Raw genomic sequence first — 17,910 nt, 5'->3', positions numbered from 1 at the left:
AAAAATATATATAATATATACCTAGAACAAAACATATTTATTTTGTTTTATTTTGTTTTATTTGTGGGAGGAGAGTCCACACTCAGAGGTGCTCAGGAAGTACTCCTGGCTCTGTATTACTCAGGAATCATTCCTGGTGAGGCTTAGGGAATCCCAAAGGGTGCTGGGGACAGAACCTGGGTCAGCCCTGTGCAAGACAAGTGACCTACCCGTTGTACAATCTCTCCAGACCACAAATCATTATTGTAGACTGAAGCCTAAGTTTTAAAATATCCACACGTACTTAATTTCACTATCTTCTAGGCTTGTTTTATAAAACCTACCTTCCCTCCAGTTTGGTTATACTTTAGCTGTATCTACTCCAAAACACTGAACAACTGGAGAGAAATTTGTTTTGTTCTTGTACCCTCTCAAAGTACCTCATTTACCTGGACATAGACAAATGTCACCTACATTCAATTCCTTGAATTAGAGTCTACCTAGAATTATCAAGGGTAGCTACTTTTACAATGGATGAAAGGGGTCGGCCCTAAATTAATCCATCAACGGATCAGCGCTAAGAGCCTGGAACTATCCTAGGAACTCATAACTCAAAACCAACAAGGAGCAAGTTTATCTTCCAGCGGAGAGGCCAGACACAGGGAGGAAGGAAACAACAGCAGAAAAGCCGGACAGTGAGTTGGGCCGGCCCTGGCATGCCGGGGAAGTCAGCACAAGACCCACTGGCCCGAGGAGACGCCCACAGGAACAGTACGGGAGCGTCTTTTTTCCACAAGGACTGAGTTTGTGAACACAGCCGAGCAAAAAGGTGAGAAGATGGCAGGGCAGAGCCAGTTCTGAGACCTCTGCAGAGAACCAGGTGAGAGAAGCTGGTGTGCGGCCACAGCAGCGGGATCAGGCCTGAAAAAGTCAGCGTGATTCAGAGATGGAGCTAAGGAGAGAGGCATGTGGCCTGACCCTGGAAACAAAACAAGAGAAAACAGGAACGCAGTCCGGGTTTGGGGCCTGACTCCCAGACGCATTAACAGGAAGAGTCAGAGAAGGAGACTGGGGAAGAATCCAAAAGGTTGGTCTGGGACACATCCACTGTGCACACTCTTGGGGGTTAGACTTCACATAGGCCGTGACCTAAGCTGCGCATGGAAGGAAGTCACAGATGAAGACCCCATCCCGGGAGTCACAGGCAGGATTTGAAAACCAAACACATGGAGGAGACAGTACGGTGAAAAGCGACAAAGATGACCAGTCTAAAGTGCAAGTAAAGTGCCGAAAAGCCGGACCCTGCACCAGGCTTTTTCACTAGGGGTGCCCAAGAGGCGGGCAGGTGAGACCCCTCCCCACCCCCAAGGGACCCAGAGCAGGCAGCCAAAAACCCCCAGAACTCAACCGCCTCCACGCTCACGGCTGCTCTCCACACGCTCAGGCTGAGCCTCACTCATGAGTGAATCTATTCCTGGGCACTTCGTACCACACACCCGACCCATCCTCCAAGAGTACCGCACCACATTTGATGGGATTCAAAGTAGAAGACAACCAATCTTAGAGGGAAAGATTTTTTTTTTAACGGACTTATAGAAGTGCTTAATGGCCCCTGAGTGAAATACAACAATCTTCACACTCTTTCTCCTCTAAGGATAATTTTTTGTAGCATTTTCAGCGTTTTTTTCACAACAAACAATACAAACTATATTATTTCGGTTTTGCTTCGGGGCAGGGATTGGGGTTCAAGATGGAAACACCCAAAATATAGTGATGGGAAGGTGTAACAGTGGTAGGATTGGTATTTGAATACTAAATGTCATCAAATATTGTAAACTACTTTATAAAAAAAAGAAAGAAAGAAAGAAAGAAAGAAAGAAAGAAAGAAAGAAAGATATGGTATGGAGCAAAGGCTTAAAAAAATAGGCTAACAAAAAAGGGACTGGTCACTTCAGTGGCATGCCAATTATCTCTGACCTTTTCTTGTTGGGGGGGCGGAGGGGGCAGGAAGCAGAGATGGGGGCCACACCCAGTGTTACTCAGCGCCTACTCCCCGCTCAGAGCTCAGGGATCACCCTTGGCAGGGTTGGGGAGGACCCTCACGTGCCAGACAAGCACGGGAACCCCTGCACTATTTTTCCAGCCCCCGAAGCTGCTTTTTAAACAAGAAGTTTTAAAAGGACAAGAACTAAGTCCACTCCTATTAGCAGCCTGTGCCATAAACATACTGAAGCTGAACTCACGGTAAGTAAGCAATCAGCGCTCTCTAAGAACCAAGCACCTCGCCATCAGCAACTTCCCCATGAGCACAGGGGTCACGAGTGCCCCCAAGTGAGTGGCCTGTGAGCAACATCTCCTCTTTCCCAATGAACCAACAGTCTGTAGCCAGACCTACCACCCAAGGCCTTTTTCTAATAAATACTGAAAACTCTCCATTGGTCCACCAAGAATCAGCCCAAAGATTTTCTCTCTGCCAATAAAAGCACATCCCTCCCTCACGTTGGGCAGCGGGCTATGTACTTTTCCTTGCAAATATTTACTGAGCACCTGCGGTGCCAGACACTGAGCAGGTCAGAATATAAATATTATGAATATGTGTAGGATGAATAAAGGAATGAGGAAGGGGAGAGGGGAGAAAGAGGGAGGAAACCTCTCAGCTCAGGTCCATCAGGAGTTACAGTAAGATGAGCTTTATTAATGCTCCATAAATGTCATCCAATACCATCTTTTCATCAATAATTCAAAACCAACCATAATGGAATAAACGCTATAAGCTTAGGAGAAATCTATCAGAAAATAAAATAGGGGATAATGCACAATTTGGAGATAGAAATCAGTATTTCCTGTGTTCAGTGGGGTTTTTTCTTTTCTTTCTTTTCAGGTGGAATAAATATTTACACGAAGTCTCTCTCATCCCTATATATAATACATTTCACTTAAATAAATAAATAAATAAATAAAGCAGTTACCTTCCAAAGTCAAAAAGGATTCAGGAATTCGATGAGAAAAAAAAAAAAAAGGCTGTTCAAGGGCTACAAGCTGATTCATTGGACTTTTGAGTGCAAAGCAGATTCTTAAAAGAAAACCCTGGTGCTGATTTCTAATCTGCCCTCGAAAAGGCAGAGTACCCAAATAAAAGACACAGTGCAGAAGAGCCTTTTGAGCACACTCTGACTGCTTATAAGTTTTCTACGGAAAGCTCTGGAATACAAATTCTGAAATACCTGAGGCACCAAAGGGACCCGAATAGCGCGAAGACTTCGAACCCGGAGAGGCTTCCTTCATACGATCGATCACATTTTCCGAAAGCTGAAAAGGCAACATCAAAACAAAAATCAATTAGAAAGAGAATGAGGAGGAAAACAGTAGACTCGCTTCCAAGTAATTTAGTCATCCGTATCAATATGTATAACAAATGGCCTGGAGAAATTAGGCTACATCTAATAGCAATAAAAACTAAAAGCAAGGAGGGGCCACTTCCAGATTCCAAGCTGCAGCCAGCAGCGCGACTTGATTTCTCCTGATGCACTGCTAATTGCACATGGTAGTAAGTCTCCTTTTCATTTTTACACTGCGCACCAAACTGCAGTCTCGGAGAAGACACAAGCCAGGCACGTACTCTCTCCGAATCCTACCAACGGGTGCTGCGTGCAACAGGCTTGATCTCCCTCCCTCCCTCCCTCCCTCCCTCCCTGCAGTCCCACAGGAAATGGCCCTTCCCACCTCTCTCCTCCAGGTCAACCACAATCACCCTTTCAGCAGAGTATGTGTCAGGAACTAGGCAAGAATGGGGCTTCCCAGGGCTCTCATTGCTTAGAATGGCAAAAAAGGAGCAGGGTCACCTGGCGCCTGTTTTGGGAAGAGTGCCAAAATGAAAAGCCCAAAGGGCAGGATATCCAGTTGAGCTGAAGGGTTGGGGCTGGGGAAGGGATGGGTCAGAGCGAGGACTAGGCCCAGAACCTAAGACAGCTCCAAGAAGGGGAAGCACTTTCAGATCTAGATGAGAAATGGGCCTTGCCGCTGTCGGGCACCAGCCAGGCGGCTGGCATTAAAACCGAGACATCAGGTCGGGAACAACATCAGGCCTGGAGATGCAGTTACCAGCATATTACTCTCTGTCCAGTACTTATCATGCGCTAATGCTTTCTGGTGTACAGTCTGCCTCTCACACGACAGAGAGAGAGAGAGAGAGAGAGAGCTGTGGGAGAGCGAGGGTCTGGCTGCACTATCTCCCCAGAGTCGCTCTCAGTCTGGTTCGTGGAAGGAATGCTTAGATAAATGAAGCAACACGAATGATTCCAAGAATGGCTCAAGCAGGCAGCTGGGGTGTGAGGGCTTAATGAGAGAGAGAAGGAACAGAGGGGAAATAAGTGTTCAGATCCAGAAGATTGAGTCAACGCTTCGAGCTAAGGAGTTTGAACACGATTCTGAGGACAACTGGGCACTGCGGAAGGACTTCAGGCAGGGAAATGATACCACGATGCAGTTTACACTTTAGCCACAGTGTAGGGGCAGAAGCAGGAGGATCCCCTAAAAAAATAGGCTGGAAGACCAACTCAGACACCATTTTATGTCCACACAGAGGCCTGCAAAGGAATGTTCCAAGAACAATAGTCAGAGTAGCCAGAATGGAGATAAATGTCCAGCAACTGGTGAAAGAATAAACAAATACATTATATATACCCCATGCCCCACACGGCAAAGCTGGGCAAGCTACCTGTGACGTATTCAATATGCCAAACACAGTAACAAGTCTCAAAATGTAGGACGTTACTAGGCCTGCTCAGCAAATTGATGAACAACGGGAGGACAGTGACAGTTATACCTATACAATGGAGTACAATCGAGCAATTTAAAAAAAAAACTGAAGCTCTGATATATATACTGCAAACATGGATAAACTTTAAAAAAAAAAATTCCAAATTAGGAAGCTAGACACAAAAGACAACATGATATATATGTATGTATGTATATATATATATATATATACATATATGTATATATAAGAAATGGCCACCTTTATGTAGACAGAGGGAGACAACTACAGCGTATATAGTGACTACATACAGCCAGAGGGGATGGGGCCTAACTATGACCAGGCATAAGAAATCTGATTGGGGGCTAATCTCAAAAAGACGCCAAGCCACTGAATCAGGTAGCCTGATCTCAGGCTGAAATCTCTACAGTCTTCTTGGGATGGAGGTAAGCTGAGTCCCTGACCTGTCAAAAGGCCCACTGTCCCACCCACAGCTGACATCCTTTGGCATATAAACAGCCCAGCTCCACAGCTAAGCTCAGAGAGACATCAAGATAATGAATCATTCCAGTTCCACAGATCTGGAGCCCACGACACCTCCAAACTTCACAAAATTGACAGCACAGAAGGAGCACCGCAAATTAGATGGGAAAGTAGCATAGAAGCCCACTAAGCTCAAAGAGCAAACATAGTAACACTGAAGGCTCAACCAGCACCAAGCAGCTCAGTAAATCCTCAGGTAATGGCTTTAGTAACACCATTATGACATATAACAATTTTCATAAGTTTTCTTTCTTCTACTGGGCTGGAGCAATAGCACAGCAGTAGGGCGTTTGCCTTGCACGCAGCCAACATGGCCGACCCGAGTTCGATTCCTCCGCTCCTCTCGGAGAGCCCGGCAAGCTATCGAGAGTATCTCGCCCGCACGGCAGAGCCTGGTAAGCTCCCCGTGACGTATTCGATATGCCAGACACAGTAACAACAAAGTCTCCAATGGAGACATTACTGGGCCCGCTCAAGCAAATCGATGAACAATGGGAGGGCCTTTACCTTTACCTTTACCTTTTCTTCTACTGAACAATTTTTTTGATAATTCCATTTGCCATTTTGTTGTAACAAGTAACACAGAGCAAATTATTTTGTGCCCACAAAGGGGGCAGGCTTTATGGGTAGGTAAGGTAGACCTGGTAGAGGGAAAGTCACACTGGTAGTGGGATTAGTGCTGGAACATTGAATACCTGAAACAACTGTATTATGGACAACTTTGTAAATCACAGTGCTTAAATAAATTATTTTGAACATTAAAAATAATCTATTGGGGCAATATTCTAAAACTGGATCATAGTCATGTTTCTACAACTCCGTAAATTTATTAGAAAGTGCTGTACATGGAAAACTGTGAATTTTATGGTATGCAAATCCAGAGAGATTTATAGTATGTAAATTGTGTAATATGCAAATCCATATTACAGCACAATATGGATTTTTACAGTATGTAAATTACACTGCCAAAAAAGTTGGTTTTTTTTTTTAAAAAAATACTACTTCTGGGCTGAAGAGACAGCACAGTGAGCTGGGCACAGCCTCTGCGTGGAGGAGGCTGGGTTCAAGCCCCAGCACCACATGATCCCTAGGGCAGCACCAGGAGCAGCCCTTGAGCACCACTGGGTGTAGCCCCCTCGAAATATAAATAAGACAAAATAGGGTCCAGAATCAGAGTACAGGCGTTAAGGTGCTTACCTTGCATGTGGTCAACTCTGGTTTGATCCCTGGAGCCACTGTGGTCCTCCAGTATACCCTGAGCACAGAGCCAGGAGTAAGCCCTGAGTAATTCAAGGTATGGCCCAAGCTCCCTCCGAAATAAATAAGACAAAATAAATTATAAAGGCTATTACGGTAATCCAGGGAGGAAACATATTGAAGGATTCCAAGTGGCTAACACTGCGTTCCAGATACAACACTAAGACAAGTACTTTCCTCACGTAATCCCTAACAATTCCATGAGATAGATATTGAAAATCCACACCTTTAGATGAAAACAATGAAGTATCATCCAGTTAAATAACCTGGTCTAAAAGACTGAGTTTATCAGAAACGGAGCCAGGACTCAAACCCGGAAGTCTGAGTCTCAAGGTCACACTCTTTCTTAAGGACAACCACCTTCAGAGCCGGATTCACTATGGGTCAGAGTGAAACTAAAGTTTGTTTTCAAGGGAGAGGGGAGACCCAGGTTCCCAGAGTAACTTGGGAAACCCTCTGCTCTCTCAATGACCTTCTTCTCCGTTCTGCTTCCTTCACTCAGCACCGCCTGGTTCATAACCCACCACAGTGCGGATAAATCAGTGACCCTCGGTATTGATATGGTAAGTCCTCCACAGTTAGCATGCCCTCAGAAACCACTGTTCAGGTTGAAGCAACAGACGGAGGAAGCAGGTCCTCAAATCCATCCGCCAGGATTGCTTCTTTCTCATTCACGTCAAAAGGAAGCTGACTGCAATGCGACACATGGACCTGATGTAGATACCCTGTCTGTTCCATTTATGAAATACTGGATGCACATGCTCCCCTTCCTTCTGGCCACTCCGGCTACCGGCCTCCTTGGGAGGCCCCTCACTTGACTTTGCCGACATCCCACTGGCCTAGTTGTTCTGGGCCTCTGGTCAAGCACCCCCTCACTTGTCTGCCACAGGGGCTCCCATTCTGGGGTTCACCTTCAATTTCTTCTCCATGTGCTCTGCTTGGTAATCTCATCCACTCTCTCCATTTGATCTGTTGTTGATCAACGACTGAATTCTACATCTATTCTTCCTTGTCTGGCCCCAGCACCTTTTCTGTGGGACTGAGTATGTAGATAATCCACGAACACCTCAAACCCAGCGAGTCCCAAAGTGACTTCAAATTTGCTTTAGGGGCTAGAATGACAGCACAGAGTTTAATGCACTTGCCCTAAATCCCAGTCAGATCTCTGGCACCACATGCAGTGTCCTGAGCCCCACCAGGGAGGGGAGTGATTCCTGAGCACAGAGCCAGGAGTAATCCCTGAATATTACCGAGTGTGGCCCCAAATCAAAACAAAACAAACAGTAATTTGCTTTAAAAAGTCCCTTCCTCCTCTTGCTTTCTGGCGTTACTAATGGCTCCAGTTCCGGGCCGGAGCAATAGTACAGCTGGGAGGGCATTTGCCATGCATGTGGTCGACCCAGGTTCTATCCCTAGCATCCCATATGGTCCCCAGAGCACCGCCAGGAATAATTCCTGAGTGCTGAGCCAGGAGGAACCCCTGAGCATCACTGGGTGTGACCCAAAAAGCAAAAAACAAAATGAAATTTTAAAAATTTTAAATAAAAAAAATTAATAATGGCTCCACTTCCATCCAGCTTCCTGTAGAATATAGAAAATGCCCTCATTTCTTCTTTCTCTCAACAGTGACTTTCTCATCCCCTAAATGTTTCATGAATTCAGCCTCACTTCTTCCATCCACTTCCCTGGTCTCATTCAGAGCATATCAAAAATCCTAAACTGGGGAGAGTCTGATTGAGGCGACCTGCTTCATATCCTTGAATCCTGTCTTTCAATGGGAGAGTCCAAGCTCTCGGGTCTGGCATCCAAGACTCTATCTCCTACTGGTGGCTGTGGCTTACACCTTGAATCCTGTCTTTCAATGGGAGAGTCCAAGCTCTCGGGCCTGGCATCCAAGACTCCATCTCCTGCTGGTGGCTATGGCTGACACCTATGACTGCAGCTGCCATAGCTGTTCCCTGAACAGTCCCCACGTTAGACTCTGCCCGACCTTGATGCCTGCTCACCCATCTGTTCGCATCTGGCTTTGCGCTTGGCCAGTCTCCTCCCCTGGCCCCAAAGGGCAGCATCAACTTTCAAGCTCCAGTCCAAACATCCCAGAACAAGTCTTAATGTATATAACATCACTTATGTCTATGTAAGACCACAGTAGGTCTTCATTCCACCCCAACTCTGCCCACCAGAGGAAGCCCTTCCTCGTGCCTCGCCGTACCCTGCACCAATCTCTAGATACTCCAATGAGAGAACAAGCATTTTTCTTTCTTCAGCCTTGCACAAACCTGTGAGCGCCACACAACTGGGGCATCAGTTAGAGCAAACATGTCTGCCAGACCCAGGAGCAACCTAGGCCCTGAGACAGACGCCTCGGTTAAGTGGTGTGTGCCTGAGCCCTGAATCAGAGACAGTACAGGAAAGAACTAGAGCTCAAAAGCTGTGGTTCTCGAAGGAAAAACCTAGGACTCTTCATCTGGAAGAGAAACGGAAATTCGAGAGGAGCATGCCAAAGAATGTTCCAGTTAAAGGCAGAATCCAGTTGCTTCTCACGGCCAGCCACAAACACTGCTGCTGAAACACTGAGAGACGGCTCAGGAGAAACCCTTTGAGAGCGACTCCAATCCTCCCGATTTGCGGCTGAGAAAGAGGAGATCCCAGTAAGATGCGATTACAGGAAACAGCAGGACCATGGGAATAACCCCAACCTGGAGTCCCGTGCCCTCTCCACAATTAAAACAGTCCGCTGGACTCTTTTGAGTCCCACACAATAAAAATATATCACTTCCACTTAAGGAGAAAAGAAATAAATAAATAAGTCATAAGTTTTAGAATCTTAAGTTATTTTTATTGACATACACTGTCCTCAAAGTTGGGACTGGAGAGACAGTACAGCTGGTCAGGTGCCTGCCTCACATGCAGCTGACCTGGACTCAATGACCAGCACTACATATGAGCCCCTAAGCTACTCAGGAGTGATACCTGAGTGCAGAGCCAGGAGTAAACTTTGAGCACCACCAGGTGAAACCCCAAACCAAAAAAATACAACAAAGCTTATTCAACATATACTATATTAATATATCAATAAAGTATGGGGGCATTAATAAATTAATATGCATAAAATTAATTTCAATTAAAATTAATACATTGATATTAACAAAATAAAATCGCTTAATTAAAATTAATATTAATTAAAAGATTATAGTTAATATTAATAAAGGATGAGGTTCTCCATCCTCCTTGGAGAGCCTGGCGAGCTACTGAGGGCATCTCACCCACACAGCAGTGCCTGGCAAGCTACCTATGGCATATTCCAATATGCCAAAAAAAAAACAGTAACAATAACAGGCCTCATTCCCCTGACTCTGAAAGAACCTCCAATACGGCAGCGTTGGGAAGGATGAGTAAGGAGAGGCTGCTAAAATCTCAGGACTGGGACGAATGAAGATATTATTGGCGTCCAATCGAGCAAATCGATGAAAAACAGGATGACAGTGACACTGACAATAAAGTATGTTGTAGTATACTATGTTGGCTGCGTGCAAGGCAAACACCCTACCCGCTAGCGATAGCACAGCGGTAGGGCATTTGCCTTGCGCGCAGCCAGCCTGGCCGAGCCAGGTTCAATTCCTCCGCCCCTCTTGGAGCGCCCGGCAAGCTATCGAGAGTATCTCGCCTGCACAGCAAAGCCTGGCAAGCTCCCCGTGACGTATTCAATATGCCAAACACAGTAACAACGAGTCTCAAAAAATGGAGACGTTACTGGGCCCGCTCAAGCAAATCGATGAATAACGGGAGGACATTAACAGTGACAGTAGTATACTATGCGTACCATATACTACATAGTATGTAATATATATACTATTTATTACATATCATATGTACTACTTACTTCATACCATTACATACAATGATTTATGCCACAGATCTAATGTAATTTGTGTGAGGGAAGTGGAGGCCACAACTGGCTATGCTCAGGGCTTACAGAGAACCGCATGCAGTGCTGGGGATCAACCCTGTAAGCACATTAACCCCTGTATTCTCTTTTGCCCCTGTAATTAGAATTTCAAGTGTATTGATGTATATATAATTTTATACTCCTTTATGTCTCAATATTTCAGGTCAAAGATAAAGAGTAAGCTGATTCTACCTAATTAGAAAGTCAAACTACTTGCTAAGAATTGAATGTCAGCTGGACACCTTCACCTGTATTAGTACTTCTAAATATGACTTCTCATCAAAATACATACTTGCCATTGACTGTTACTTCCCAGCGGAATCTTATAAAAGTCCATCTAATTCCTAAAGCACCCTAAAAAAGAATTTGCAGAGTGAAATAAGAACCCGGGCCAGAATAGATGGAAAAGCCTGGCCACCATTTAACTCTATAGCTCCGGGGAAGTCCCCCTCCGTGGGTCTCCCTTTCCTCATCAGAAAGCTGAAAGAACATGGGCCTGGACTTATGGGGCAGATTACAGGTGCATCGTAAACCACAATGCGCTACACACACATTTTGCTGATTTATTACGGATAGAGTTGCATTACCAATTCGGCCACAGGGACATCTCCACAGCCATTACTCACTCTGGCTCCCTCTGACCGCCAGGCCGAGTTCATAGCAAGCGCCCTCCAACGGTGCATGAAGACCAGGTCTACAGCTGCTGCTTCTAGCAGGCGATGCCAGAAGTCCTGGTAGGAGGGTATATGGGCTCCTAGCTCCCCGTACATGCTCCTGGATAGTAAAGTGTTGTGTTTTTTTTTCTTTAGCATTTTGGGTCACACACGGCAGTGCACAGGCGTTACTCCTGGTTCTGTACTCAGGAATTACCCCTGGCAGTACTCGGGGGACCATATGGGATGCTGGGAATTGAACCCGGGTCAACCGCATGCAAAGCAAACGCCCTACCTGCTGTGCTATTGCTCCAGCCCCGTAAAGTGTTTTTTTTTATCGCTGTCTTTTCATGGTTACAGATCCTCTAAAGTTTCAAAACTTGCCACGTCAAACTCAAACACAAATATGGAACTTGTCCCATTGTGTTGGGGTCTCAGATCTGCAAATATCTGAGAATGTCAAGCAGGGGCACAGTTGTTTCCTGAGTTGACAGGTCTACAGTAGGGTTGCCTTGTGAGCGACATCCTCCTTCCTGTGTCCTCAGCACCCCTTGTAAGTGGATCTCCGCAGTCCAGAGCTGCTGACACCAGTGGTGCTAGCATCAGCTGGGGCTTACCCAGGCAGCTCACCACTCTCCAGATCCCCAGCAGTGTCTGTGCTGGTATCCTCTATATGTCGGCTCAGTAACTGCTGCACTGCCCTTCCCCCAGCAAGAATAAACTCAGACCTGCACACTCAGGTCCTCTCCTCTGGGCATTAGGCACTCACCTGGGAAGCAGCAGACAAGCTCGAGAGCTGCTGGCCAAGGCTGCATGCACAATCTGGTGCTGGAGCACATCTCTTCTTTGGGACATTAATTGAACCCAGAAGGGGTCCAAGACCCAAAATAAGCTTCTCCAGGAGCTGATAAGCAGCCTCACTATTAAGAACCACCTTCAGGAACAGCTTCCCTTTATCTAAAATACTTCTTTTACAAAAGCATTTGCTCTATTTAAAGATCTCTAACTCCCATACTTGGTCTCCACACATCTCTGGAATCTCCCGGGGAGAGCTATCGACAATTCACAGAACAGAAATTACTTGAAGCAAAGACAGGTGGAATATAATGTGCATTTGTGCTACAAGGATGCCCTGAGGTCAGGAGCCTGTGAATTCCTAGGTTGCAGGCCCAGTTCTCTTCTAGATCCACTGCCCTGGGAAGCTTTCAGCACTTAAAAGATTTATAATAGTCTATGAACTGGAACAAAAAACGACTGTCCTAATATAGGCAAGAACCAAGAGAAGTCCACTGGCTTCATTAACTCCACACTACTGCCTGTCACACACACTCCGACACGAGCTGTGGAAATGTGTGTCATCTCCCAAACGTCTGTCCCCCTGAGCTCTTCCCTCCTACCTCAGTGGGTCTTATCTAACATTAGCACAAACACACTACTCCCCAATCCAGCATTTTCTCAGAAGCAGCGGACTAGGTGGATGGGAAAAGATAAAGTGTTTCTACGTCCCAGGAACAGATGGGAAGGAGGGGAGCTACTTTTAATTTGACTGTCTCTAAGAGGCGAAGTTAGGACCACATGAGCCAGAGACAAATCTGCCCCTCATCTCCATAATAGTAGTTTTCAATCAACTCCACTAAAGGATTGGCACCTGTTTTGTATTTTTGTTTGTTTGAGTTTTTTTTTTGCCCCCTTGGTCTTTCTTCTAGGCAGCACAGGTTGTTTTCTGTCAAGAGTCCTGGTTTGCTTTTCAACTACCATTTTAAAGGGAGACTCCAAAACTTGACACGTGCCATTACTGGAAAACCTGCACATCTACTGTCTGTGTAGATTCAATTCCTCAAAGCAAAAGACTTGGCCCCAGGAACTCATGGCATCTGATGGAGAAAGGAACTGATCAATCTACATGTTCACTGAACTTTCCAAACAGCATTTTCCTCCACACTCCCAACAACGGTCTGCATGTCCTCTCTCCTGACTCTTCGCCCAGACAGACCATAAATCCATCTTCATTGAGCAGCTCAACAGCTAATACTTCCCAAGTATTTGCTGTCTTCCATATGACAGGGATCCATAGGAACATATGGAAAGCAGCTGTGAATTTCAGCTTCAAGGCCAGTTGCAGAGGATAGTTTATGCCTGGAAAGCTTGATAAGTTATTACTTTGAAAATGATATTTATTGAAGTTGACATTTGCTATGGAAAAGTTCATTCGCCACTTTGATGTCTCAGATAAACTTGTGAAAGATTGAGTGAGTGGTAAGCTGACTTTCCAAACGGGCTCAGCAGGTGCTCATCCAAAACTCTCATTAAGTAGATGTAACAGAAGCCAGGATAATGTTGATCTGTCTATCCCTAGAAATTTCTTTTAGTCTTAGAGAAGAAGCCAAGGCCAAGAGTGCCCTTTTACCCAACACTGGAATTGTTTCTGAATTTCAAAGCTAAAATCAGAGGGAAGAATACCGCTTATTTTATGAACGAATTGGGCAGGGATGCAGAGAAGCAATCAATTGCTAAGGATAAAAGGTGGCCACATAGATATCATGAAAACAACATCTGCTAGGTGAGAAGAAACTTAAAACAAAAATTTATTGAGTAGACCTTTTAATTGCCAGTTATTTAGGACCCTGGTAGAAAAAACCTGGAAAACATAAAGCTAATGAAGGCTACCTTCTCTCTGAAAGCCTGACAGTTGCATATCAAACGTTACTCTTCATATATACCTTGTATACCAAGTTAAATGAAGATGAGTCTATCCTTACCAGGGGGACACAAAATTGTTTTTCCAGCACTGAGTCTGTTGAATTGTTAGTACACTCTCACTTCTTACCAGTGATAAAATGCTAGATCACTGGGCAAATTTGGAGTTTATTCCACCAAGTTGAACCAATCTAATGGCAATTCAACACTGAATCAATGTAATGGCAATTCAACACTGAAGTTTGGACTCCTGACACCATATTTTAATCAACTGAGCTAAAAACAGACTCACTTAGGATCCTGAGATTGCTGCTTAGCCTTCTCCAGGCTTCTAAAGGTAGCAAAACAGCTGTCACAAACTAAGAAAAGTACCGATTCTCTGGAGAAGATTCACAAAATGTGAAGCCCCTCCCCCCCCAAAAAAAATCAAACAGGAAATCTTTTGCAGAATGCACGAATCCCAATGCTCTTATTTTAGTTTTTTTAAGTACACATAAATGCACATAACTGCTTCCTTAATAGTTTTTTTTTTTAATCTACTAGTCACACCGTGCTGAATATTGTCAGAGCAGACCCTGGGCTAGATGCCTCCGTTAGGTCCAATTCCCACAGGTACTGCTTCATGATACAGAAGTTATCACATGTAGACTCTACTATCCAGATCTACTGGACAAGGAAATAATCAATGGGACATGTCTCAGGTCCCAGCTAGTGAGAAATGGAGCTGGGACTGCAACCAGATGGCCTGGATCCAATGCACTTCCAACGAATTTAGATTCTAAGTGTGGAAGAACTCTATCATAGTAACAGCTCTCCTATCAAAGATATACAGGACGCCACATGTTTTAAACCTTTTATTTCATCTTCTTGTCACTACTGAGACAAGGATTCCCCCTTATAGATATGATCAGAAGTGAGTTATCCAAGGCCTCTGGCTGATAAATACCTAAACTGGCATTTAATTTAAAGTACTTTTGACCATGACCTTGAAGAAATTAGAATGATCCATATATTCAACAATTCAAGGTGCCATTTTAAAGAGGTCTGCAATAGGCTAAATATGACTGGAGTGCCACTGCATTCTAGAATTACAGAAATGAAAAAGATTAGAGTTCTTAAAAATATGTTCCGGGGCTGGAGCGATAGCACAGCGGGTAGGGCGTTTGCTTTGCACTCAGCCAACATGCCCGACACGGGTTCGATTCCCAGCATCCCATATGGTCCCCCGAGCACCGCCAGGAGCAATTCCTGAGTGCATGAGCCAGGAGTAACCCCTGAGCATCGCCAGGTGTGACCCAAAAAGCAAAAAAAAAAAAAAAAAAAAAAAAAAAAAGTTCCAACCCCTTTAGTTTGCAAATTAAAAAAAAATAACAACAAAAAAAAACACTTGAGGTTAGAGATTGCCCATCATCCTTGGAAAAGAAGGATTAATAACAATTTGGAGGAAACTACAAGGGGATTCAAGGTGAAAGAGTAATTCTAGAGAAAGGCAAAGCAACCAGATGTGTGTTCAAATTATAAAACAGATAAAAAGCAAACAAGAAAAAAAATACTCTTTTATCAAGCAAACTGAGCGGTCAAAGGAAACAGTCTCCCTGTTGGGCGGAGGGGACAGTCTAGGGCACACCCAGCCATCTTCAGGGGCTACCTGGGCTCTGTCCTCAGGGAGTCACTCCTGGCAGTTCTGGTATTTGAGGGATCACATGACGCTGGGGGTAGCACCAGGGTCATCTTAACCTCTGTACTACTCTGTGTACCTGCTGGGACTAGAAATAGTTTCCTTTTTTAAAAAACAGTTGTCTGGGCTGGAGCAGGTAGGCACTTGCCTTGCACACGGCTGGGCACTGCCAGATGTGGCCCAAAAACATAAAAAGTAATCAAAAAAGGCTTTTCTTAAAGGCAATGGTAGACAAACTCCTTTGAATCTACCACTCAGTGCTACTAATCCTATTTAACGTTACCTAATGCTGACATGGAGTTCAGTCAAATTCTATTTCCACTTCACCTGTTGTCATCCACCAGCATGGGCACGAGAATAGAGCTTTATCTGTTTTCTAGTCAATGTCTTCTCACTCGTTCATTCCTACCATCTGATGGAGAACACTCAAAATCTAAAGTCAAATTTAGTGAAATCTCGACATTAGCCTCAAAAGAGTTCAGACTGACTTTTGCTTGACTCCAAGGAGTACCAATGAACTGCGACAATGCAAAAAAAAAAAAAAAAAACCCACAACTTCAGTCGTTTTACTACAAAAGGTGGTGCCACCATCATCAGTGCGACAGAGAGAAATGCTGGTCACAAACCAAAAAATGAGCTCCACAGGGTGAGTTTCTACAAAGAAAGCTTTAATCCATTCTTCTCGAGGTAACAGTTTGCCAGTAAAAAGTTCTCAAAACACTTGAGATACTCACGAAACTTTATTTTCTAGTTAACAAATGCTAAAAATAATTCACACATGCTATGAGCGGTAGGCTGGGTGTTGGGTAACAGAGGGAAATGAAAGACCAAAAAAAAAAAAAAATTCATAAAACTTTCTGAAGACAGGCTTTGCGACAGGCATCGCACTTCCAAAAATGGGAGGTTTCCAAACGCAGGTGCAGCAGGGAGGGTGTGAAGGAAGTTAGTGCTGGTATATTGACACCCTAGAGAAAAATCAAGTTTTCAGTTTATGGATCACGAACATGCAGTTCTTTGCTTCAATGTTCTCACAACAGGCTCGCGCCCCCGTCCAGTGGTCTGAATACTGTAAGCTGATCTCGGGCCCAAGCTGCCTGGCAAGCACTTGTCCTGAAACTGGGCCCAGTCCCCAGCGTGGGTGCCAGTTCACAAGGGCGGGGGCAGGGAAGGGCGAGAAGTCAGTCAAGGGAAAGTGAAGGAGCAAGAAGCTGAGAGTTGCCCAGGGCAGGCCAGCAGGTGGAGGGTTGGGGTGGGGGATTAGGGAGGGGCAACGCACTGTGCCTACAGGCAGGTGGAACGGGCGCTAACCAGAGAACACTAATTGCTCCAAAGATCAAAGTTTCCCCAACTTGCCTATATGCACCTGCAAAAGAGCAGGGCAGGATCCTGAGCGCAGGAAGAGTTAACACCAAGGCCCATTTCACAGACAGGCACCCAGGAGGTCGGAGTTTCCCAAAAGAAAAAGAAAAGTGAATCCCACAACTAGTGGGCAACACGCTCAAAGCTAGACTTGAGGTTCCCCTGGAAGGAGCTGCTTGCAACCTTGGCGACCTCCCCCCAGCCCCAGCCCCAGCCCCGTGCAGGGCCACAACCAGCCAAGGATGTCTGGATCCTTGTCCCAAGTCTGGAAACTTGACGCTTCTGCACTGCGAAGAAGCTGGGCTTCGGGTCGGGGCAGCACGAGGGGTGAGGGGTGTCGGGGCGAGGTTGGGGGTCCCGGCGCGGAGGAGGGTCCCGGGTCCGAGTGCGAGAGCGCCCGCGCCCTCCGCCCGCCCACTTGTCACTCACCCGGATGCCCTTCACCACGGTGATGTTCTCATTCTCGTCCGCCTCGAAGGTGACCCGGCGGGTGCTGGACGTCCCGCCCATGGCTCCCGCTCCTGCCCCCGCAGAGACCAGGCACGGACCCCGGAGCGCGTGCACTCACACTCACACACGTGCACACACGCACACACACATACACGGGCGCACGCGCGCGCGGGGAGACGTGCCCGGACTCTCACGCGGTGGGAGCAAGGCCACGACCCCAAGGCGCAAGGAGAAGGCGCCGGTCTTGAGCGCCCGCCCCCTCCGGTTACGCTCCAGGGCGAAAACGCCTCCGGTTGGTTGGAAATACGATATGGCCCGCCCCCATCTGACACGGGAGCCCGGATTGGTTGGCCCGGACCCGGATACTATGGCAACAGGTGGTAGATTTCCGGAAGCCCTGGGCACAGTGGGATTTGTAGTAGGCCTGCAGACCTGGCGCGAAGGATGGCTGGGAAGTTTGCGGCTTCCAGCCGAGGGCGACTAGACGCTTGGCATTCTGGGAGTTGTAGTCCGGAGGGCCCGCCAGACTTCCTGCGGAGCAACTTGGCAAAGTTCACTGATGGAACCACACTGCTCTGAAGACGGGAAT

At 46.0% G+C, this 17,910-nt stretch overlaps 1 protein-coding gene across 1 annotated transcript in view; it reads right to left on the bottom strand.

Moving 5' to 3' along the window:
• The window catches only part of CHCHD3 (coiled-coil-helix-coiled-coil-helix domain containing 3), a 313,138-nt gene extending 295,610 nt beyond the window's left edge, over nucleotides 1–17,528 (bottom strand). Inside the window, exons 1-2 of the mRNA XM_056123987.1 lie at nucleotides 17,301–17,528; nucleotides 3,204–3,288 (exon numbers count right to left, since the gene is read on the bottom strand). Coding sequence (XP_055979962.1) covers nucleotides 3,204–3,288; nucleotides 17,301–17,381 — 166 coding nt within the window. The 5' untranslated portion in view covers nucleotides 17,382–17,528. The remainder of the gene's footprint in view (nucleotides 1–3,203; nucleotides 3,289–17,300) is intronic.
• Between the last annotated feature and the right edge of the window lie 382 nt (nucleotides 17,529–17,910).

Source organism: Sorex fumeus, unplaced genomic scaffold (assembly GCF_029834395.1).
Source record: "Sorex fumeus unplaced genomic scaffold, SorFum_2.1 ptg000048l, whole genome shotgun sequence".
Taxonomy (NCBI): Eukaryota; Metazoa; Chordata; class Mammalia; order Eulipotyphla; family Soricidae; genus Sorex; species Sorex fumeus.
The sequence above is the reverse complement of the archived record's forward strand: the minus strand, read 5'-3'. Positions and strand labels throughout refer to the sequence as shown.